At 47.3% G+C, this 24,358-nt stretch overlaps 1 protein-coding gene across 9 annotated transcripts in view; it reads left to right on the forward strand.

Moving 5' to 3' along the window:
- Positions 1-24,358, forward strand: part of ATP2B3 (ATPase plasma membrane Ca2+ transporting 3) — a 120,481-nt gene that overhangs the window by 54,424 nt on the left and 41,699 nt on the right. For 5 of the 9 annotated variants that reach the window (XR_014163923.1, XM_081893821.1, XM_081893818.1 and 2 more), the window contains 8 exons: positions 6,617-6,814; positions 8,248-8,505; positions 9,109-9,234; positions 11,895-12,020; positions 16,315-16,353; positions 18,186-18,227; positions 20,935-21,099; positions 23,439-23,653. Coding sequence is in view for 8 of the 9 variants with exons in the window: in XM_081893821.1 (XP_081749947.1) it covers positions 6,617-6,814; positions 8,248-8,505; positions 9,109-9,234; positions 11,895-12,020; positions 16,315-16,353; positions 18,186-18,227; positions 20,935-21,099; positions 23,439-23,653 (1,169 nt within the window). In the remaining variant the exon portion in view is untranslated. The remainder of the gene's footprint in view (positions 1-6,616; positions 6,815-8,247; positions 8,506-9,108; positions 9,235-11,894; positions 12,021-16,314; positions 16,354-18,185; positions 18,228-20,934; positions 21,100-23,438; positions 23,654-24,358) is intronic. The other 4 variants (XM_081893819.1, XM_081893816.1, XM_081893817.1 and 1 more) reach the window with 2 other exon arrangements.

Below are 24,358 nucleotides of genomic sequence, written 5' to 3' on the forward strand. Positions count from 1 at the left end.
TGTTAGAGGCCTCACTGCCAGGACCAGCTCCGGACATTTTGCTGCAAACGCAACCCAAGTCAAAGTGCCTTATACCTAGGCTGGTCAATTGCTGTTGGCAGCTGAGGCACAACATCTTACAAGCGCTTCTCCCTGGGAGCAAAATAATAATAATAATAATAATAATAAATTTAAAAGTCACATGGTGCTGTCTTGCTGTGGCTTTCAAAATCAGCTGTGTGAGATAGTTTCCTCACTCTGCCTAATAGTAGGGCCAGCCCTGTTCACGGCCACAAGTGGAATATAATATGGGCTGAAGGTAGGATTGCTCTAAGCATCAAGTGTAACTGAAAAAAGTCATCCTTTTTCACTAGGGGGAAGTCCCAATCCCGTACTTGGAGTTTCTCAATGTGTGAGAGGGAGCAAACAATTTGATTGGAGGGAGTGATGGCGGCTCATGTCTGCCTGTAGCACTACAAAATCCAAGTTGAATGTTCAGAGGGAGAGAAGCAATAGCATCAGAGACAGGAAAATGTCAGTAGATCCCTTCTTGGCCTCAAACTTCTCAGGCATCTGTGACATCTTGTCCATCAAACAGCAACTCTCTCCTTGATCTTTATAGACTCTCTTTATTACAATCACCCCCAAAATACTTTGGGCACAGTTCCCCTGCATGCTTACCCAAACAAGACCCACTGTGTTCAGTAGAGCCTACGCCTTAGCAAATGCATTTAGAATTGCAGATTTATTATGTAGCACCATCAAGGTTTATGACATTTTGTTTTCTAATATAAGGGGAAAAGACTGGTCCTTGTTTTCCACCTGTGGGCAGAGGGTCATTTCTGGACAACCTGTTTATTAAGTGTTCATCTCAATATGTTTGCACAAAGTTTGTGGAGAGGTTACATGACGGCTGCTTCCTGACTGTCACTATATTTTGATGGGATTCAATCACAAAGCAGCAAATTCTGGCACGGCTGTGAAGCCTCTCACAAGCCCACATTCTCCAAAGGTTGAAAAATGCACTGGAACGCAACAGCATCTAATATCCCTGCAAACAAACGAACAAACATGCATATTAAATAGCCAGTGTTGTCTAATCTCCCTGCCAGCAAATCAGGATGAATTGCTCAGTAACTAGCTTGTCTGGAAGCTCCTGGTGTTGGCTGTTTATTCAGCATTCATTCTGATTTGTTTGAGGTGGGGGGGGGGAGGTGCAGGTTTAACCTTTTCCCCAGAGGAGCAGTGGGAGGCACCAGACCGGAAACCCCAGCGAAGCGGGCTCCGAGTCAGAGGATTGGTGGTGGGCAGTGGCGTAGCATGGGTTGTCAGCACCCAGGGCAAGGCAAGTAATTTGCGCCCCTAACCCGTGGATTTTAGTAGGGGCTGGGAGCTGCGAGTGCGAGCGAGCGCGCCCCCCCAGATGTTGCGCCCGGTGCGGCCGGGCCCCCCTGCACCCCCCACGCTACGCCACTGGTGGTGGGACGACAATGAGTGGTCAGAGCAGAGCTGTAGCCCTGGGTGAAGCCTCCAGAGGGGCACCAATGAGGCTTGCAGCCTGTGTGTGTGTGTGTTTGTGTGCTGGTGATGCCAAACTGGGTTTTTGACCTGGGTGAAATAAAGCCTTGTTTCACCCCTGGGTCAGAGGGAGAAGGAGCAGATTGGGAGGCAGTGTCAGTGGAATCTGAATCCCTGGCTTTGGGAAGGTAGTCACACCTAGTCAGAGGGACTCAGGGTTTCTGTGATCTGCTGGCCGGTCTCTTTCATGGCCAGCTGTGGAGGAGATCTGACAACAGACCCTGAGTTGTGGTTCCTGCTGGCTGCCTGGGTCTCTGACATTTTTAATATTTCACAAAGCCCTCCCACCCTGAGTCCAAGGCTAAGCAAAGGAAGAGAGAATGACTGCAGTGCTACCCTGGGGCTCTTTCATCTCACAGGAGTGGGATCCGGGCCTGGGGCGAAGGCCTCCTCCATCGCCACAGGTGTTAACTCTTTGAAATGTCTATAACACAGGTGTACAGCAGTTTAGGACAAATTTTGCTGCGTGACAACAGTGCTGTCAGCATTGTTGTCTGTTTCTTGAGAATACTTGGGATGCCCAGGCTTTCCAGCATTTTGCAGTTGAAAATAGTAACACTCTTGTGTGATAAATTCTTATTAGCATGAGAAAGGATCACTGTCTTGACTGCACATTGCTAAAGTCTCTTCCTTGCTTGCTCTATGAAGTTAAACTGGCCATCATGGCTGCATGCACACCAGGAATTTAAAGCACATTTCCCCACCCCCAAGAATCCTGGGAGCTGTAATTTGTTAACGGTGCTGCGAATTGTAGCTCGCTGGGGGGTAAACTACAGTTTCCAGAATTCTTTGAAGTGTGGCTCTCAATGTATGGTGTGTATACAGCCCATAACCATTTACTTGAAACAAAAGAAAATACTGTATTTTTCCTTGTAGAAGACAATGCTTTTTGCTAAAAAGGTTTAGACAAAATTTGGGGGTCGTCTTATACACGGATGGTGAATGCACAGGGGTTAAAAAAACAAAACACTACTTATGGTACCTTCCTGCAGCTGCCATGAAGAAGCTGCCAGAAGCTGCCACTGACCTTCCCAGGTGCTTGGCTTGGCTGATCTCCCCCCGAAAAGCACAGCAACTTTGGGCAATCTCAGGTGTTGGGGGGCAGGCTGTGCCCATGAGCGAGCACCCCCACCACCCCAGGAACCAGCAGGAGTTGTTACACCGGTGCTGGTGCTTTGAATATTTAATAAAATATCAAAGTTGTTCTGCTTGATGTTTAAAATATTGATTTCTTAATTTAGGGTTCAAAAAAATAGGGGGCATCTTATATATGGAAAAATGTGGTAGTACTTTAGAATGTTTTCACTGAATGTTTGATATCACAGCAGATCAGGTGAGAGATCAGCTGTGAGTTCAAACACATTCAGAGCATTCTGTCCTTTGTGTATAGGAGAGTATAGAGCAAGGGTTGCTCCACACTGGTGTTTAGTGGCCAATATCAGTTTTTGAAATCAACCAGGAGCCAGGCGCTTTTTGCACCTGGCTGTCAACCACTTCCAGCCAAGTGAAGAAGCCTGGATGCCAGGCTGGCACCTGAGATCTCCACCATCTGGAGCTGCATGTATAGGGACCATTGGATCTCGATTGTTTTCATAATAATAATAATAATAATAATAATTTATTATTTGTACCCCGCCCATCTGGCTGGGTTTCCCCAGCCACTCTGGGCGGCTTCCACAAAAACCAGAAATACACTAAAATATCACAGATTAAAAACTTCCCTGAACAGGGCTGCCTTAAGATGTCTTCTGAAAGTAAGGTAGTTATTTATCACTTTGACATCTGATTGGAGGGCGTTCCACAAGGCGGGTGCCACTACCGAGAAGGCCCTCTGCCTGGTTCCCTGTAGCTTTGCTTCTCGTAATGAGGGAACCGCCAGAAGGCCCTCGGCGCTGGACCTCAGCGTCCGGGCAGAACGATGGGGGTGGAGACGCTCCTTCAGGTATACTGGGCCGAGGCCGTTTAGGGCTTTAAAGGTCAACACCAGCACTTTGAATTGTGCTCGGAAACGTAACTAACTAACACACTAACACCACATCCTATAGAATTCTATTAGTTATATTTTATCTACACAATCAGAATGAATTTCAGGAACCAAAAGGCTTTTTCTGTGCAGCCTGAGCAGGAGCAGTCACCATTAAGAAAAAGAAGGAGGAATAGGCCAATATATACAGTATGTGGACTGTCCCTGGATCAAGGGACTTTTCTGTTTTGAGAAGAACTTCTTCTCAACGTTCTTAGCCTAGCTCAAGGTTGTCATCTCAGCTAGCCAGATGTTTAACTGAGAATCAATCACAGTCAATCCATCATTTGGAAAATGAGACTTTAGAGCCGTCTTGCCCCAAAATGGCAACTAGACATCCTGTTTTGGTGACTGCAACCTTTGTTGCATTTAGCGCCTGCTTTCTATACCTGATGGGACACAGGTGGCGCTGTGGGTTAAAGCCTCAGTGCCTAGGACTTGCCGAACGAAAGGTCGGCGGTTCGAATCCCTGCTGCGGGGTGCGCTCCCGCTGCTCGGTCCCAGCGCCTGCCAACTTAGCAGTTCGAAAGCACCTCCGGGTGCAAGTAGATAAATAGGGACCGCTTACCAGCGGGAAGGTAAACGGCGTTTCCGTGTGCAGCTCTGGCTCGCCAGAGCAGCGATGTCACGCTGGCCATGTGACCCGGAGTGTCTCCGGACAGCGCTGGCCCCTGGCCTCTTGAGTGAGATGGGCGCACAACCCCAGAGTCTGGCAAGACTGGCCCGTACGGGCAGGGGTACCTTTACCTTTACCTTCTATACCTGAGTTTCTAACACTGGTTGCCATCCATGTGCACCCCAGTCCAGATGCATCTGCCCCCACTCAGATATGCAGCTGATCCTCCTAATAGTTCCCCACCAGTGTAAGAAGAGGGAGTACTAAACAGATAAGGTTGGAGAGTATTGGGGGTATTTTTTAATTCTGTAATTATTTATTTAATTTATATTCCGCCCTTCATCTGAGGATCTCAGGGCAGTTTACAATATAAACACACAAAAATACACACCACAGTAATAAACAATACAATAACACCCCCCATTGTTTAATTAGCCAAAGGCCTGGGAGAAGAGGAATGCTTGTCCCTGATGCCTAAAAATATGTAACAAAGGCACCAAGCAGGCCTCCTTGGGGAGCATGTTCCACAAACAAGGAGCCACTGCAGAAAAGGCCCATTATTATGTTTCCACCCTCAAGGCCCCTCGTGGAGGAGGCACACAAATAAGGGCCTCAGATGATGATTACAGGGTTCAGAAAGGTTCATCTGAGGAGAAGCAGTCCTTAAGGTGTTGCTGTTCTGAGCCATAAGGCTTTATATGTCAAAACCAGCACTTTGAATTGGGCCCGGAAACTAATTGGCAGCCAGTGCAGTCGGGTCAGGATTGGTGTTATATGCTCAAACTGTCATGCCCTGGTGAGCAACCTGGCCGCTGAATTCTACACCATCTGAAGTTTGTGAATGGTCTTCATCGGCAGCCCCATGTATTGCAGGGTCTGGGTCAGCTCATATGGGGAGAGACAGTCCTTGAGCACCTTTAACCGAATGAGCAAATTCCTCTTTGTGGATCCTCATGTGACCAGTCCAAGCTGTGATGAAGCAGGTTCTACAATTCTACGATTCTATTATTCTGGGTGAAATACCCAAATGCCAGTGCACAACTTCCATTCCATCACCCTTTCCCCCCCCCAAAGAAATGCATCCTGTTGTTGTAGAAAGCTAAGGGCAGGGTTTGGGGAACCTGTGGCCTTCAAGATATTTGTTGGACTACAATTCCCATCATTCCTGACCATTGCCTTTGCTGCCTGAGGCTGATGAGTCTAACAGCATCTAGAGGGCCAGAGATTCCCCATCCCTGGCTTAGAGGACACACCAGTCAGGAAGCCAGGCAATGACTTTATTGGGCCTCTCTTTGGCTGCTACCAGACAGCCTGTTTATTGAGCATTCATCCTGAGTTGTTTCCAGGGAGATTAGAGGAGGTTGGATATATAATGAGCATTTGTTCTGATTTGCTTGTGAGGTTAGATTATGTTGCATCAAAGCAAGGGTACCCCAAGCTTTCTGCTGCATTTCACTTTCCCTCACTTTGGGGGGAAGTGGATTTATTGCAGAAGACCTCCCAATCAACTATAACCATATATCCTGAATTTGCCAGTACAGTACAGTGGTACCTCGGGTTAAGAACTTAATTCGTGCCAGAGGTTCGTTCTTAACCTGAAAGGGTTCTTAATCTGAGGCACGCTTTCACTAATGGGGCCTCCCTACTGCTGCACTGTTGGCGCACGATTTCCATTCTTATCCTGGGGCAAAGTTCTTAACCTGGAGCAACCACTTCCTGATTAATGGAATTTGTAACCCAAAGCGTCTGTAACCCGAGGTACCACTGTATATGATTGAATCCCACTCCAAAATGGCAATAGACTGGAGGTGCTCCCTGTCTCTCTTAAACCAAAACAACAGCAACAGGGAACTCCTGATTCCATCCATGACATTTCATAGTCTAGGTCATGCGTGGCGAACCTGCTGGACTCAAGTCCCAGTCAGCATGGCTAATGATCAGGAAAGATCAGGTTCCCCATCCCAGGTCTAGGCACCTGGAGTCAGGAATTTCTCACTGGGATAGTTAGCCTGTGTCTGGGCTATACCATTTCAAAGTACAAGGGGATGGGTTCACATAACTGGATGCTCCTCCACGCTAAAAGAAAATAGCTTGCATATGGAAGAGTAGCATATCAAGGACATGTATTTAAGCCTAGGCCACAGGGAGAAAGAATGTTGGGAACTGGAAATTACACAAAGAGACACTAGAGATAGAAGGGGCCCTCAAAAGCCATCTACCCAACCCCTCACCAATTCAGTAAATCCACTCTTTGCTTTTTTAATGTATTTTTTCCTAGTACGTTTGAACTTTACACACCACTTGGAGCATTTGTATGGAAGAGCAGGCAACAGCCCTCCATAAATCACCTAGTTTTGGAATTGCAACTTGTACAGCTTGATGTCATCTGCTCTCTCTTCTTCCCCCCTCCACCCCCGCAGGCCTCTCGGACAACGCAGCTGACCTGGAAAAGAGAAGGCAGATCTACGGACAGAACTTCATCCCCCCAAAGAAGCCTAAGACCTTCCTGCAGTTAGTATGGGAGGCCCTCCAAGATGTGACACTGATCATTCTTGAAATTGCTGCCATAATCTCCCTGGGGTTGTCTTTTTATGCTCCACCAGGCGAAGAAAGCGAAGGTGAGATGTGCTCCTTATAGAGTCATTAGATCTGCTGGAGAGCAGAACTCCCTTCTCAAGGAGGTCATGGCCTGCTAGTCTTGGAATTAAAGGAAGAAGGCGGGCTCTGAGCCAACCTATCTAGGATATTGCCTTTCCCATAAGACCCTGCAGCAGGGCTGGTAGCCTGTGGCCCTCCAGAAGATGTTGAACTGCATCATCCTTGACCATTGGCTGTGAGGGCCTGGGCTGATGGGAGCTGGAAGTCCAACGACACCTGAAGGGCCATAGGTTCCCCCATTAGCTAGCTAGCTGGTCACCTTATGTCCCACCTGAAGATAAGAGCCTGGGACAGCTAGCATTCATTAAACAACAATATAAGGTCTTAAGCAGGTATTTGAAGCAAAGTGCTGAAGTGCTTGCTTAATATTACAAGGCAAGGTGTCCCACAGCCTAGGTGCTAACAGACTTGAATGCCCTTCTATCTTGTAGAAGCAAGGTGAGCTTCATGTGTTGGGGATCCCAGGCCTGATCCCAGGCCCACACAGACTGCCTTTGGCTTCACGATGCTGAGGTCAAAACTAAGATCTGTCTTTCAACAGAAGATCAATGTGCCTTCTTGAAACATCCATCGAATCAACAACTATTTCTGCTTTCCAGTCTTCTGAAATTTATCGAGTTCTCCATCACTTTCCACTGACTGCTCCATTTATCTACCCTGCTGATTCATTCATTTTTCTGTTCCTATGAAGTACTTTTAATGTACAAAGAGTATTATGTGATTCTCTACTTCCTTCAGCTGCATAACAACCCTCTGAGGTAGAGGACTGCTATTCTCATAGTCCTCCTGCACAAGTCCATGTCTGAAATGGGCTTTACACTCCAAGCGTACCCATTTAGGGTAGCCTTTGGCAATCATCCAGATCCATGTAGTTGTGGTTGGTAGTTAACAACAAGCAAATTCACCAAGATAAATTTATATTTATGGAACATACTTGAAGGTTGTGAGATGTTCAGGACATATGCACACCAGAAAATTAAGTTGCCTCATTCACAGAATGGGAACTGACAATCTGGAATAAGGACTAGGGCTATGTGATTTAGGTAATTTCAGACTCTGGACTTCATGTCTAGCCCCCACCCCTGCTTTAGATGGCAAAGTGATCTGCTGAGCAGGGCCCCAGACCTCTGCCTTTAATAAAAATTCTGCACCACTTGATTGTAAGAAAAAACCTCAAAGACTTAAGGCAGGTATGGGGAAATGGTGGCCTTCTAGAGACTGTTGTACTCCAACTCCCACCATCCCCACTCCGTGGCTAAGAATGATGGGAGTTGTCATCCAGTGTCTTCTGGAGGTACCTTGGTTCGTCATCCCTGACTGAAGAATGATGTGTTCATAAGGATAGGAGCCTCCTCCCTCTCCAACACCTTCTTTTTCTCCCCCTTTTTTCTAGTCTGCGGGAACGTGGCAGCCAGTGCAGAGGATGAGGGTGAGTCAGAAGCTGGTTGGATTGAGGGTGCTGCCATCCTGCTCTCGGTGATCTGTGTAGTGTTGGTCACAGCCTTCAATGACTGGAGTAAGGAGAAGCAGTTCCGAGGTCTGCAGAGCCGCATAGAGCAGGAGCAGAAGTTTGCCGTCATCCGCAATGGGCAACAGGTCCAGATCCCTGTGGCTGAACTGGTTGCCGGGGACATTGCTCAAATCAAATATGGTAAGGGACAAGGAAGGGGCTGGCGGGCTGGGCTGGATTTATTACTGGGGGCCTGCTGAAGGCGTGACTGTTACAGGGAGAGCCTGGGTAATGATATCAAGATAAACTTTTGGGATTTGATCTGTGACAGTCCTGAGATCTAACATCTGCTGAGGAATCCTTGAGATCCTTGCTGCATGAAGGGTGCCTGTGGCATCAGATGGGGCTGGTTCACAGCTGTGGAGCAGTTACCAAGAGCCTACCTCTATGTGAGGTTCCCTTGCAGATGTGGCGCATGGGGGAGAAGGTATCCTCATAATTCCAGGTTCAGAAAGCTTTGCAGTGGTAGAACAAACATTGAGAACATCCTTCTAGCAGACCACATTTTCCAAACATAGTATATGGATTGGGTAATTAAATGGGCACCCCTGCTAGCGCTAGGAAACTGAGATGGGATAAGGAACAGAAGGTGGTATTTGGAGATGAACAGCACTATCCTGTGCATGTCTCCTGAGATGCACTGAGTCCTGTGGGAATTACTCCTCTTAGGTAAGTGTTTATAGGATTGCAGCCTAAGCAGAGTTGTTCTTTAAGACCATGACTCTGACCTGCTTCTTTCTCCAGGTGACTTGCTTCCTGCAGATGGGGTGCTTATCCAGGGGAACGATCTCAAGATTGATGAGAGCTCCTTGACGGGGGAGTCAGATCACGTGCGCAAATCAGTGGAAAAGGATCCCATGCTGCTGTCAGGTGAGCGGTACAAGAAAGAAAGGGATGCAGTTTAGGAAAGCCAAAAGGATCATGTGCTGATTTGGTTGCTGTGCACTGACAGTAGCCAGAGGTGGAACTAGCTGCCCCTGTCCCATGGGGCGGGGCCAGCGTCCCGGGGGCGAGACGCCCATGGGGCGGAGTGAGCCACCCATGGCCGACTGTTTCCTGGGGGGGGGAGCCACGCTGCTTTGCCAGTAGCCTTCCTCCCTTCCCCATTCCTTTTGACAGCTCAGGGGAGGCTTCCCTCCCCCAGGAAGCAGCCCGGGAGTGGGGGGCAATGGCACGCCACCCACCCGTGACTCCCAAGCCTCCCCCAAGCTGTCAAAATGAAGGAGGAAGGAAGAAAGGCCGCTGGCAAGGTGGCCCAGCTCCACCCCTTCCCCCGATAGCTCAGGGTAGGCTTGGGAGTCATAGGCAGGCGGCACGCCAAATGTCACCCCCCCCCTCAGAGATGACACCTGGGGCACACCGCCCCCACCACACACCCCTTCCTCCGCCCCTGACAGTAGCCTCCAAATTCTCTGGTTTCACGAAACCCTTTCCACTGTGGTGCATCTGCAAGGAACGAGTGTGGCTGCTATAGAGCCCACTTTGGTTTAAGGAGCGGGGGGCATACTTGCCTCACATGAGCTGAGTCTTAAAGCACCGCCCACCACTTCACCTGTAGCTGCTGTCACCACTGCTGATCTTCTCCTTGCAAAGCCCCGGATAAACTTCCCTCGGAGCTCCCTGGAGCACAACTTGAAAACCTCTGCTGTAGGAGAGCTTGCGAATGCTGCTATGGCACCCATGGTGACTTTGGCATATGCCGAAGGATGTCGGAATGGGTGTCAGGAGCAGAAGTGCGCCCCCATTGCCTCGGCGACTGGGCCAGTTCTCCTATTGCCTGCCATCAGTTCCAGCTCCTGTTGCAAAACCATACTCCGTTCACAATAAGTGTGACAGTCACCCTTGCAACAATATTTTAAAACAAAGTGCAACTGCAAAATGCAACTTATTATTATTATTTATTAGATTTATTACTCGGCCTTCACCATAAGGGTGTGTTACAACAATTGAAAAACACAATATTAAAATAAGTTAAAACAATTTATTATTGAAATAATAGGGTGCGGTCTTCAGCGTATGGCAAAAGCTATACAATGAAGGGGCCAGATGTATGGACCTCTGTGAGAAGGGATGTTTTCTTATGCTTTTATATTTGTTGGAAGCCACCCAGAGTAGTTGGAGCAACCCAGTCAGATGGCAGGGTACCAATAAATAAATTGTTGTTGTTGCTATTCAGTAGCTTAGAAGGCTCTCTCTGCTGATCCTAAACCATTTAGCTTGCAGTAGCACATCTGAAGCATGTTGGGAGCTGTTGCAGGAGCTACTACAGGAGCCTGGAGGGTTTGGAGGAGATTCTGAAGAGGCTGGGAGAGAGCTAGAGAAGATTCTATGGAGAGTTGAAATTTGGAGAGAGAGCAGAGAGACTAAAGCCTAGCACAGTGAAAGGGAGGGAGAAGGACACATCCAGAGATGGCCATGGAGGAGAAAGAAGCCACTGCCATCCCCACCCCGAAGTCCCAAAAGCACAGAGCTTTGGGAAGGAGGAAGGAGGGCTCCAGCATCCTGTCACAGGCCTGGCGCCCCCTTCCCAAAGCCCGGAAGCTTCTGCCCAGCTTAGGGAGGGAGGCGCCATTCTCCGACAATGTCCAAGAGCCCTCCCACCACCTTCCCAAAGCCCACCCATCTCTGATTCCTCCCAACATCTTGACGTCACATGTGCAACACTGGGACATCACAACATCACACACATGACATAGGGGCCCCCAATCACCCTTGCAAGCTAGCACCTTGCAAGCACCAAGCTAGCACCAAGGCCCATTATGTTTACTAGTCTACTAAATTGCATTTTTGCCACCTCCTTTCATGAAATATGGGGCTGGAGGCACCTCACACTGCTTGAGGACCCTGACAATCTTCCTCCTCATCCATCTACTACAGTTGGCACCCAAGTCCCATAATTCCTGTACAACATTGGGCAGAAGCTGGGAGAAGTGGGGCTACTCAAGTGATCATTTACTCAACTGTGGGGTGGTATTCAACTAAGTTTTACTCAGAACAGACCCACTGAAATGAATGACTCTTGCTAAGTTAGGTTTGTTCATTTCAATTGGTCTACTCAGAGCAACACTTAGTAGGCTACCATCGCATGGATTTCAAAATTTCCACCTTCCATAAACCTTCTGCACCTCATTTTGTCTGTCAAAACACCCGTGAACATTTACAAAAGATCCTGGAGGGTGGTCTAGGGGGCATATGCAGAGTGTTGGCCAGAACTTTCAGGCTCACCAATGTCCCACATAAACATCATGTACCTAAAAATCACCCAGTACTTTCCTGTGGCTGCAGATCATGAAGGAAAATTGTTAGTGGCTGGCAAATTAGCTTTCAGGGGAGTTGTTTGCCTTTATTGGTCTTCTCATCAAGAAATTCCTGTTAAGCTTCCACGGAACCACAGTGTTCCCCAGGGCACAGTTGAATAGCCACTGGACTATGGGATCTTGTAGTGACTCCAAGTGATCTGAGCCTTCTGCTCCTGGCTTGGTTTCCAACTTTCTTCTGATACCCTACTGACTCTCCCTTTGTTTTCCCAGGCACCCACGTCATGGAAGGCTCTGGGCGAATGGTTGTTACAGCCGTTGGGGTCAACTCACAGACTGGGATTATCTTCACTTTGCTGGGTGCTGGTGGAGAAGAGGAGGAAAAGAAAGACAAAAAAGGTAAGGTATTCCCTCTGGCGTAGGTAAGCCATTCCCCAGTGCATATCTGTAGCCTTTGTGACACATTTCAAGTCTTCATGTTCAGGTCAGCCATTTGTTTACCAATGCAAGAGTGACATGATCAGTCTCTCTCGGGTCCGTCTTTCAACAATGTTTTCAAAATTGGCCAGCTTTTGTCCACAATGTCTCTCATCTGTGTAGTATTAAGTCAATGCACACAATCATGGTTACAACATAATAGGACCTCACTACTTAGATATTGCCTTCAAGGTCATCAAATTCATTCAAGTGCCCTCAAGTTTAGCATCATCCTGCTGTCCTTGGTTATACAAGCAGTTCTGTGCCTTCAGGCATTCCTTCCCTAAAGAATTCTGGGCACTGTCGTTTACCTTTCACAAACAATTTCCAGCCCTTAACAAACTACAATGCCCAGAATTATTTGAGGGAAATAATGTGATTCTAAAGTGCTGCAAAGGTAGAATGTGGACAGAGTCAGTATCTCACACAGTACTATATTGCTACCCAGATCTTTCCCTGAATCGGCTGTTTAACTATTAAACATGTTTGCCACATACTATAACTCAGCATCATTGGTATGGGCTCAGTAGCACTGGATACCAAATAAGTATTTTGCGGGCTGTAGATGTTGACCTGTTGTTCCTGGATAGCACTTTAGGGGGTTTCTTACAGTGGTGGAGAGCAGGCTCAAACTTGAGGGCGGAGACAGAACTGCACCTCTGTTGGGCTCATTAAATCTCCTGGGCCCACCAGCTTTTCTGGCTCTGTCCCTCACTTTACCACCTTCCCTAGCTGGACTGGATCTTGCCTCTTTCAGTCCCTACTACCTTTTCCTGTGACTTCTCCATCTGTGAAACCAGACACAGCTGTTACAGACCTTGCTCATCATTCCTGCTTTTGTCTAACATCCTTCACTTCTTGGCAGTCTGCGCCTCTCTTCAGCTTACCTAGTTCCTACATATTAGGCAAAAATATACACAAAAATGTGTATATTTGAAGAAATCCACACTAAAATACTGATGAACTTTCACAAGAACTTGCGTTTTTTTTAAAAAAAGGAAATCAAAAATTGAAGCAGAAATGCTTGACCAGCCAGCTCTACTGCCAGCCCTCCTCTCCATTTTCCCATCATCCCTTTGCCCTATTGATCCAGATCCAGGTGCAGGTGCAGGTCACCTCTTTTCCCTGACGTAAAACAGTCCCAACCAGCTGTCCTTTGGCACAAGCGTCCTTTCAATGTTCTTGTAGCGACATAGGAGCTGCTTATTCATAGGCAGCTCCTCATGCAACTGGGAGCATTTAAATAGCCCAGTCACATGCACAGAGGTAAACTACGAGGGTCCTTCGCACAGAAAAGGTGCTGCACCTGGAGCAGGAGAGGGTTTGCTGATTCCATGGGAAAGGCCCATGTGATTGGGCCATTTAAATGTTCTCTCAGTTGCACATGGATAAGTGACTCCCACACAGCCAGAAGAACATCTAAAGGGCATCACAGTGTAATTGCATTTGACTCGGCACTCTTGCTCAACATTGTTGACTCATCTGCCGAATTATGGCTCATCATTTTTGGAGTCTGATTCAGAAAAGAGACTGGTCATGACTCAAAGCCTTCGGCGTTTGTCTCTTTATTGTTGGGCCTTCAGTACAAGAAGGGTTCAACTCATTAACTACCTCAGACCCACATAAGGTGTAGAAACACTGAAGTAACTCCACTCAATCACTCCCAGCACAACAAGGTTCCAGTTTTCAAGGAAAGTAGCTCTATAGGATGAAATCTTTTCACTCCTCCCAGTCTGCTCCTTCTGCTGTTTCCAACAGGCAGCCTAATTCTATAAACATATCTTAATCCAGGAATGTCCAACCAGTCGATCACGGGCCATTCCTTGTCGATCCTTGTTGCCCCCCCCCCAAAAAAGCTAAACAACTCTGCTGGTCTATCGTTCCCAAAAAACATGGAAGGGTTGGGAGCTGGGGACACTGTTATGCAGTGGTTCTGCTCCTTCTTCCTGGGCCATGTCCAGAAAGTAGTGTTGGGGTGAGTGTTTGGACCCCTGGGTGCTTACTTGTGGGGTGACTCAGGACTCCGTCCACTCTGCTGTGCTTTTTATATAAAGCCACTGGGAGAGATCATCAGGCGGCTGAGGCTGGGTGTTCATCAATATGTGGATGATACCCAGCTCTATCTCTTGGTTAAATTGGAACCAGTGAAGGCAGTGAATGTCCTGTGTGCCTGTCTGGAGGCAGTTGGAAGATGGATGGCAGTCAATGTATTGAGGTTGAATCCTGAAAAGTACTATTTATGGGGGACAGGGGGTGAGTAGGTGTGGGGGACTCCCTGGTCCTAAATGAGGTAACTGTGTCCCTAAAGAACCAGGTGTACTGCCTGGGAGTCATTTTGGACTCACAGCTGTCCATGGAGGCCAGATTAATTCTGCATTCTGGACAGCTGCTTACCAGCTCCTTTTAATATGCCTGCTGAGACCCTACCTGCCTGTGGACTGTCTCACCAGAATGGTTCATGTTCTGGTTATCTCCCACTTGAACTGCAATGCATTCTATGTGGGACTACCTTTGAAGATGACTCAGAAACTACAATTAATCCAGAATGCGGATGTTAGACTGGTGACTGGGAGTGGCCGATGGGAACCTACAACACTGGTCCAAAAACCTACATTGGCTCCCAGTATGTTTAAGAGTGCTTGTGCTAACCTTTAAAGCCCTAAATGGCCTCAACCCTGTATACCTGAAGAAGCATCTCCACCCCCATCATTCAGCTCAAATGCTAAGATCCAGCACCAAGGGTCTTCTGATGGTTCCCTCACTGTGAGAAGTTAAGCTACAGGGAACCAGGCAGAAGGTCTGATCAGTAGTGGCGCCCGCCGTGTGGAACACCCTCCCATCAGATGTCAAGGAAGTAAACAACTATCTGACTTTTAAAAGACATCTGGAAGCAGCCCTGTAGAGGGAAGTTTTTAATGTTTGATATTTTATTGTGTTTTTGTATTTTATTCGACGCTGCCCAGAGTGGCTGGGGCAATCCAGTCAGATGGGCGAAATACACATAATAAAATCATCATTGTTATTGTTATTGTTAGTACAGTGGAACCTTGGTTCCCAAATGGCTTAGTGGCTCGAACAAATCGGCTCCCGAATGCCGCAAACCCACACGCAAGTGTTCCGGTTTGCAAACGTTTTTTGGAAGCCAAACATCTGATGCTGCTTCTGCATGAGTGCAGGAAGCTCCTCCAGCCAATTGGAAGCCATGCCTTGGTTTTGAAATGGTTTCAGGAGTTGAACAGACTCCCGGAATGGATTAAGTTCGAGAACCAAGGTATCGCTGTAGTAGTATATAGATCCGTTCCAATTTGGGTTCAGGCCTGCTCATGGAACTGAGTTGGCCTTTGTCAGATGGATGACCTCTGCAGAGAGCAGGATAGCTGGAGTGTGTCCTTGCTCCTGCTTCCAGATCTCTTGTTGGCATCAACAAGGGCTGGGCAATATCTGGTTTTCAACATTGTGATATATCACCAGCTAACCATTGCAATATAGTGAAATAACACAGTGTCTGAAATAACACAGGGAAAGGCTGAAAAAGCAGCTGGGCTGTGGAGGGAGAGAGGAGCAACCAGGAGGAAGGGAAGGAGGCTGCCCACTTGCTTGGGCAAAGGAGATCCTGCCCCCGCGCTCCCTCCCTCCCTCTGCAACCCAGCCTCAGCAGAGAGAGCCTGAGAAGGTGCTCCACCTGCCTGCCTGCCTGCCTGCCTGTGTGCTGGCCTTTGCCAAGCGGAGCAGGCTGCCTCTTTCCTCCTGACCGACCCAGCTTGCTCGGGCAAAGGCAAACATACAGGGAGTAAAATGCCCTGTGCTGGTGGCAGCTAGGGAGCCACAATGTATTGCCAGCTCAAAAATTCTGAAGCCAGTATCACAATTTGAACTTCATACCAGTTTCAGACTGTTATTGAACTGAAATATCACCCAGGTCTACCATCAGCCTTCATATCCTCCTGGATCAGCTCTGGGGAGGAGGAATTTGGAGCACTGTGTTTCGTTGGTTCTGAACCTGCCTTCAGGACCAAGCCCAGAAAGGAGCATTGGGAGAGGGCCTTTTGGCCCCCTGGTGGCTGCGTTCTGTCAGTTCACCCTGAAAATTTATTTATTAATGTTTTGTTTTTCTTTTCCCTGATCCCCACCACGTCTGACCCCTGTTGCACTTCCCCTCCTCTTGCACTCCAACCTCCTCTTTCCCATGGTCCCTTCTTTCATTCATTTCCCCTAGACGCTAATGCAGAGACTTCCGAAACTGAGAACAAGGGGGGTATGTGCAGAAGGGCATATATCTGTGTCTCCAGAATACATGAATACGCTCCCAGACAGACCAACCATGCATGCTAGACATGCATCCATGACGCATATGTCCCCACCAGCGAGAACATTAGAAGAGCATGGCTGGTTCAGGCCAGAGGTCCACCTACTTCCGCAACCTTGTTCCTCTCAATGTCCAGCCAGATGCCCCTCAGAAGCTCACAAGCAGGGCATGAGGACAGCATCCCTAACATCACCGTCCTCTTTGCCCTCCTAGCAGCTGTCAATCAGAGGCATGCTGCTGCCACCTCACTATGTGACACTGACAACATGCATTTCTAAGCATTCCCCTTCATCCTTGCACATTCTTAGAAGGCAGCAATTCCTCCACACACATAGAGATGCACACACTAGGCCACAGCTCCCTTGAAGGGGTACTCCTGTCAGCTGTGATTGCAACACAGACAACCCACACTGCTGCCATTTAGGTTATTTGCTTGCTTGCTTGTTCATTACCTGCCATCCAACTTGCCGGAGGCACACCAGGGTGGCTCGCTGCAAAAGCAGCACAATCAATCCTTTTTAAAGCAGCACCATTAAAACCAAAAAGGAAAGCCTGGCAGGAGAGCCCGGGGAATGTAGTTGATGCTGTCAAAGCCGCAGCAGTTTATAATATATGGGCAGGGATGGAGGAGGAAGCAGCAGTGCTTGGATCTCACCTGATGGGAGCCATCATCATGGATCATCAAGGATCATCATGACCAGATCACGGAGCCCACTTTAGAACTCACAATCCTACCAGTCTGAGGGCCCAGCAATGCCAGCCTTGGTCCTCTGCCAAAAGCCCCTCCCATCTTTAGAAAGCTGCAAAGAATTCTGGAGCAGCTGATGTGACAGATCTTCTTGCTGCTGCTGCTGCTGCTGCTTTCAGTGGAACGAAGCAAGTTCCCCTAAAAATACCAGTATCTGGTGACCTTCTGTCACTCTCTGAGGGAATTGTATTGGGGGGGAGGACTGTGGCTGCCTCCATGGAAACACTGGGTCACACAAAAACAGCACCAACTCCAACAGCCAAACCACAGAACCAGTAGCAAAAGTTCACATATGCACATTCCCATTCTCTCACAAAATAAGTCAAATTTTACCAGCTTTCTAAAGGTCCTCATAGGGCAATATTAATGGGCTTCCCCAAGAAACATCCTATATAGTAGGAAACATGCTGTTTTTCAGTGCATTTCACTTTAAATAACCAATAAACATATGCATATCTGTTGCTGTATTAATGCACACTTCATTATATCCATGTATTCTGCATGTACATCCAGGGCTTGCTATGGGTTGAGACAGAGTCAGTTGCTACCCCCTCTTTTTCAGAGGGATCTGCAGCTATCCCATTTCTTTTCAATGGGTGCAGTTCAAGTCCAGCCTAACCAGACACTAAACTGCCCCACTTCCTTTTCTCTCTCACCTTGAGCACTGTGCACTAATAGTAACCTGCATCATGGTTAGCCTTAACCAGCTCCCACCCTCTGCACTTCTTCAACCAATAAGATCTCCAGCCTGGGCTACGTGCGTGGTTTTGTAGTGGGTGGAGCAGGAAATCTGCCAACTGACTCAGAAATGGAGCCTGCCAGATTAAGTCCGTTTTCTTTCTCAGTAGATGCTCTGCCTGCCCATATGTCCTTGTAAAGCCACCTAGCCAGCTTCTTCCATGGGGCGAAGTGGGATGGGGTGGAATGTCTTGTTTGTCAATGCCCATGCTGTCTCCATACTGTGTGTTCTGTGCTGGTGCCGTGTTGTCTGTTCTCAAGCGTCCTGTGTTTGCGTTCCCTTCTTCTGTTGTAGGAAAGCAGCAGGATGGGGCAGTGGAGAATAATCAGAACAAAGGTAAAAATCCCGGGACACTCCCCCAACACATTTTGAATGCCTCCCGTGTAGTTCTACATTAAGCTAGAGTAGTATCCATAGTGGAAACAGTTAGTCATCACTAGGCTTTAACAGACTGATTCTAGATTTCCTAGCCGTATATGTAATTTGCATTCAGAAAACGGACATGTTTAAACAAAGCAAAGCAAGACCTTGTGTGACCAGAGGCAAAAGCATGCAGAGCTCCTGTTAGGGTTGTTATCTCTTGAAATACATGAGAGGTGGAGCTGGGTACTAAGCTTGCTAACTTGGGGAGCAAAGCCCAGAGCCAGCCTGCAATGGAGACAGGAGCAGAGCCCAGTGAGGTTTGGGTAAGTTGTGGGCTGAGCCCATACATTCTGAACAAGTCTAGCGGTTGAGACTTTCTCATTTCAAGGCAAACAGGAAACCTCACTGATTTGTGACATGCACCATAACTGCACAAAACAACTTTGATTTACAGTAGTACATTACAAGCGTGGTATATTCAAATGACGTGCTGTTAAAATGTTCTGACACATGTAATACATTATTTTCTTACAATTTCACAGTGGGTTCCTGAATTTGGAGGTCTTCAGATGGTAACCCAGCACAAAATCTTTGTATTCACCTAAGCTGTACAGTTTAAAACACACACATGTGAATGTTGATTGAGTGGTAGAGTGATTTTGCCCCTTGTTTTTCTGGCAACTGGCCTATAAATCATAAAAGGTAGCCAAGCTGTATTTATCCTAGTCAGTTGGCAAGCGGGTACAATTTTTCCAACCTTTCCATGCCAAGCTGCACCTCTCCACATTCTTCCTTCTGTGCAATTATGAAAGCAAGAGGGTTTCTGCCTCTGGTCACACTAAGAGAGTCCTTGGCCTGCCATGTGCTGCTCAAAATAAGCAGAGCCAACACAACCAGGAAAGTTCCTGTAGTTGTTACAAAAGAATAAAAATATTCCCTGTTTACAGACAGGGGTGTACCAAAGTGCAGAGATTGCATATATTTGTCAGTTATTGAGCTGGAATTTAAACTTAGAGATTTTGGAACTCCAGTATTGGACCTGACACTCCTATGTTCATAGGAAATAAGCATCTTGTACAAAGGCTAGTGGGAGAGTGTTATCAAAATACATGTTGGCATGTCAGACAGTGTTGGGTATTTAGAATCACAAGGGATAGGAGTGGTGTGCATGTGTGTGCACACATGCACGCCTGTGTTTCTCTTGGTTCAATAGCCACGTATGTAAGTATTAGAAAGTGCTGTCCATCTGAGCACAAGCTTTTTTGAACCTACCATGTAAAGAATTGTTCACCTGAATTGTGCACTAGAAGGACTTTCCTCTAAAAAAAAACCTCTAGAAATTGTAGTTTTGTATGAAGGTGCTGAAATTTTTGTCAGAAAGATCTCATTCAGGGAACCACAATTCGCAGAGTTCACTGGGAGAAGCTATGACAATTAAACCACATTTAGTTCCACTTTCTCTACATGGGAGATATTCCCGTGATAAGACTGCACAAGAGTGGCTGTATATATTTTTGCACTGCTGGGGTGTATTGTGGGTTGAGAGAAAATGTGAAAGGCAACAAGCGACAGTGTGGATGCCTGTGTGTGCTGCCTTCTGCGGACAGATCTGAAACTGGTCCTCTAAGAAACCAGCTCCTCACTTGACTTTACCGTAGGAGGAGGCAAATTCCTATTTCCCCCAAGGAAGCGTCTGGAACAGGGGAATGGAAGATCAGGCCAGGGGCCAAATCTAGCATTCCACTCCTCTCTGTCTGGCCCTCAGCAGGACTCTCCCCAGGCCACACTCCTCGCTACTGCACCCCCTCCTCAAGTGCATTTGGCTGCTTGAATGTGTCCATGAACTCCTGCTTGCCTCTTGCTTGCTTGGGGGGAGGTATGAGAGAGAGGCAGGGACTCCTGGGTGGGTGTTGCTGTTCTTTTTTGCATGGCTGGAAAGTGGCATATTGTACAAAGTCACACCTGTTGCCCCATGGGGTTTTGTCTTTGGCCCCGATCATCACCAGGATGCGGCCCCAGAAGGGGAAGGCTTCCCCATCCCTGATGGCACCAGGGATGGAGCCCCACTAGAGCAGTCAGGGGATGGGGCTGCCACTTTTTCTGTGACCCAGACCCTTCTTGACATCAGCATGTGACACAGAAATTCAGCTGATGATTTGGGGGTGGTTGGGGGGAGATATGTGGAAAACCTCATCTGCTATAGAATTTAGAGTTGGAAAGGGCCTTGGAAGTCATTAGAGGACTCTAAGGGAAGGGCTGTAACTCAGTGATAGAGCATGCAAGAAGGTCCCAGGTTCAGTCCCCGCTGGCATCTCCAGGTAGGGCTGAGAGAGACTCCAGCCTGAAATCCTGGAGAGCTGCTGCCAGCCAGTGTAGACAATATTGAGCTACATGGACCAAAGGTAGAAGGCAGCTTCCTGTATCATCTTATCCAACCCTCTGCTCAATGCATGAATCGTGCAATGGCAGCACCCCTGACAGATGGCTGCCCAGCTCCTGCTTCAGTGCCTTATTTCTAGTGCCTCAGGACGCTGTTTAGCAGCACAAGAGCAGGATGGCTTTTTTGTTTGTTTGTTTTTGTTTTGTTTTGTGTCAATCCTAGCTGTAGGATTAATATGACAGTAGGGTGGGACAGATATTCTTCCCTTATGGGTGAACCAGTGTTTTGCTCTCTCTGCAGCCAAAAAGCAGGATGGGGCAGTTGCCATGGAGATGCAACCCCTGAAAAGTGCAGAAGGTGGTGAGATGGAAGAGCGAGAGAAGAAGAAAGCCAGTGTGCCCAAAAAAGAGAAATCTGTCCTGCAAGGGAAGCTCACCAAACTGGCTGTGCAGATCGGGAAAGCAGGTATGTTGGGATGCCGTCTCACAGGACCAAGCAGAGCGACCCATGTTGAGAAATAGCAGGAGGGTGGCCTTTCTTAGAGGATGAGAAACAAGATGTAGATAGAACTTTGTGCTTCATGACAAAAATAAATGAATTCCTCTTCTCCTCCCCCCCCCAACAAAAGAAGAAGAACAAAAGTTCTGCATGGATTTATTTCCTTTTATTTTGAATGATTTATTTCTCTCTTTTTACACTTTTGATCATTCCTTCAGGTTTTATGAATGTTTGGGAGGGACAATGAAATGAAATGTCTTGGTTATTGGAGCCCCAACCAGAAGCAATGAAAACCATATTCAGCCTCCCCTCTGTCTTCTGAGGTTTCATCAGGCAGTGACCACTTTGAGGCATATCCTCATAACCATAACAAGGACTAGAAACAGAGATTCTCAGGAAGCTGAATTTGACACGCAGCCTTTTCCCATCATTGACCTGCCCCATTTTTGAGATCTCTTTCAATTAGTAATGTTGTGTGACCGAGTCCCCACTTTGCTCTGCAGAGAAATGGGTCTCTCCTTAAGCCTTACATGGTCTGGTCCAGTGGTGGTGGGACCTACATTTTGGGGGCCCTGAAGCTTGAGCTATTGGGGGGGGGCTTCACAACCAGCAACAAGGTAACCACTGCTATCTTCTTCAATGGGGTTGTTCCATGGCAGATCTCCACAAATCTTCTGTGAGTGTGATTTTTGGTATCTGCTTAAGTACTTTCATGAACTCAGCAGTTATTCATCTCAGCGGACTTGACCTATGCTAAAAAGGGGAAAGAGTTACATTAACCACAGCAGACCAGCCAACTTAACACAATCCTCCACCTTTGCAACATCCATACTATAGACTCAAACTTTGGGATTTGAGTTGTACTAGACCCATTTTTAAAAAAGCAATCTGGACTAAAGTCACTTCTGGGGCCCCTCAGGGATTAGGGACCCTGGAGCTTAAGCTTCATTAGTTTCATAGTAGATCTGCCTGGTCTGGTCATTGAGAGGAGAGAATGGGCACTTGGCTGCCTCAATTGTCTAGAATGGAAATCACACCTAACTCGCTAAGGTGAAGGTGGGAAATCAGGTTTTTCCGATTTGAGGAAGGTCAAAAGAACTTTGTGAACAAAGAGAACTGAATAGTGTTTACCGTATTTTTTCCACCATAACACTCACTTTTTTCCTCCTAAAAAGTAAGGGGAAATGTCTGTGCGTGTTATGGAGGGAATCCCTATGGGTGGCATGCCTACGGATTTTCCTCCTCTAAAAACTATGTGCGCGTTATGGTCGGGTGCGTGTTATACAGCGAAAAATACGGTAGTTTGAATTTGGGTAGCAAAAAAAGTGGTTAAAAACTCAGTTGTTGCAGCGAGGCAGCACTGATCACCTGTTTGCTTCCTCTGGCACCTCCATAAATCAATTTGCATATTTGTAAATAACAAGTCTCCAGTGCTCAGTTCTCCAAAAATATCTGTGACCTGTGAAGGCTGCCCCCAATTTCTCACTGCTCAACTTAGAAATGAAACAATATAAAAGATCCTCTTTCTCTTCCACCCCATCACCTTGCAAGATTCTGAACATTTTAATTCCTTTGCCTTTCTAGATAGCCTGCTCCTATCAACCCTTGTCTTAGCAGAAAATACCTGACGTGGCTTTGGGGACTGAATGAGTAATGTGCAAAGGGGCCTTGCAAAGGAGACTTAGGATGTGGACACACTTCCTATCTGTAGGGCAAAAATGTAGCTTTTTTGAATATGGAATCATTCATGCTAATCCTCAACTTAAATTCTAGAATGATCCTGCTGCCCACAAGGGTAGGGGGGATTCCTTGATAATGTGCTTGAAATCCCTCAGTTAGGTTATCCGCACCTTTTCCTTCCTGCACAGGCCCCAGGTGAATGAAGAATTGGTAAATGTGACCTTGTTATGCCCACAACATTGTTAGGCAGGTGTGGATACACCGTCATTACTGGGACTGACTCCGTCCATTTTCAAATGGACATGGGAGCGGTGAGGTGTATTGCAAAATCAATTTGCATTGAGCCTTTATTTTTGGAATTGTGAAAAGCTATTTTCAGGGGCATAAAATGTGCAATATGTCCTGAATGTGTGTAGACTAGATAGAAAAAACAAGATCTCAGTGAGCATTGAATATAATGTTGTGTGTACACAGCCTTAGTTTCAATTCCTCGTGTTCTGGCTTTAGAGCCAGAATATTCTTAAAGTGTGGAACCTGGGCTGGGTGGGTGATCACAGGTACTCAGGCTTAGGTCTAATTGTCACACCTGATTGTCCGTTTCTCTTTCTTTCTCTTACTCCTGCCAGGGCTGGTGATGTCAGCCATCACTGTCATCATCCTGGTTCTGTATTTTGTTATTGAGACATTTGTAATCGATGGGAAGGCATGGTTGGCTGAGTGCACTCCTGTCTATGTGCAATACTTTGTCAAGTTCTTCATTATTGGTGTCACTGTCCTGGTCGTAGCCGTCCCTGAAGGCCTCCCATTGGCCGTCACTATCTCCTTAGCCTATTCTGTGAAGGTAAGAATCAAATTTTCAGTGTCTGGCATACATCACAGGGTTGGTATCCTTCTCGTGTGAGAGACTGTCTCTGAAATACCAGGTTGGCAAAAGTAGTGCCCTCTGATAGTCGTCTCTTACAAATTAAGGTATAGCATTGATGTTGTAGACTTCAAAGGGGGTTAGATGCATGGTGTTTTAGATCCTTCTATGTTTTGTTTCTGCTCTGCCCTCAGTACAATGTCTGTTAGATTCAGTCAAGAAGAGTGCCAGGCCTGGGGCCTAGCTTACAGCAGGTGCCAAAGAATCCGGGCCTGACCTTGATAAGGCTATAGACATGCTAGACAGGAGGCATAGTCATGAACAAGCTACAGGTCAGGAAAATAGGAGTGTCCATTTCCCCAGGTCAGGAAGGCTGCAGCTTAGATGGGTCTTGTTGCTTCAGCAATGCAGCATATCATACTGTAAGCTTGTGTAGGAGCTGGAGGCCCACCAGGCCCTGGTCCAAGCAGTTGTCTCCCTGCACTTCCCCGTCCCCTGGACAGCCTCATGTGCAAGCATTTCAGCAGCATCTCTGAAGTTCCTGCCCAGCTCTCTGTCTCCATTGCTCCTTGACCCTAGGGTGAGAAATAAGGGGCAGAGTGGCAACTGGTGTGAGGTATCTCCAGTCCTGGGGCAAATATGTCCAGATGTGTTTGTTTGTTGGGGTCATTGGTAGTATGAACA

Source organism: Podarcis melisellensis (genome assembly GCF_964234715.1).
Source record: "Podarcis melisellensis genome assembly, chromosome: 17".
NCBI classification, from domain to species: domain Eukaryota; kingdom Metazoa; phylum Chordata; class Lepidosauria; order Squamata; family Lacertidae; genus Podarcis; species Podarcis melisellensis.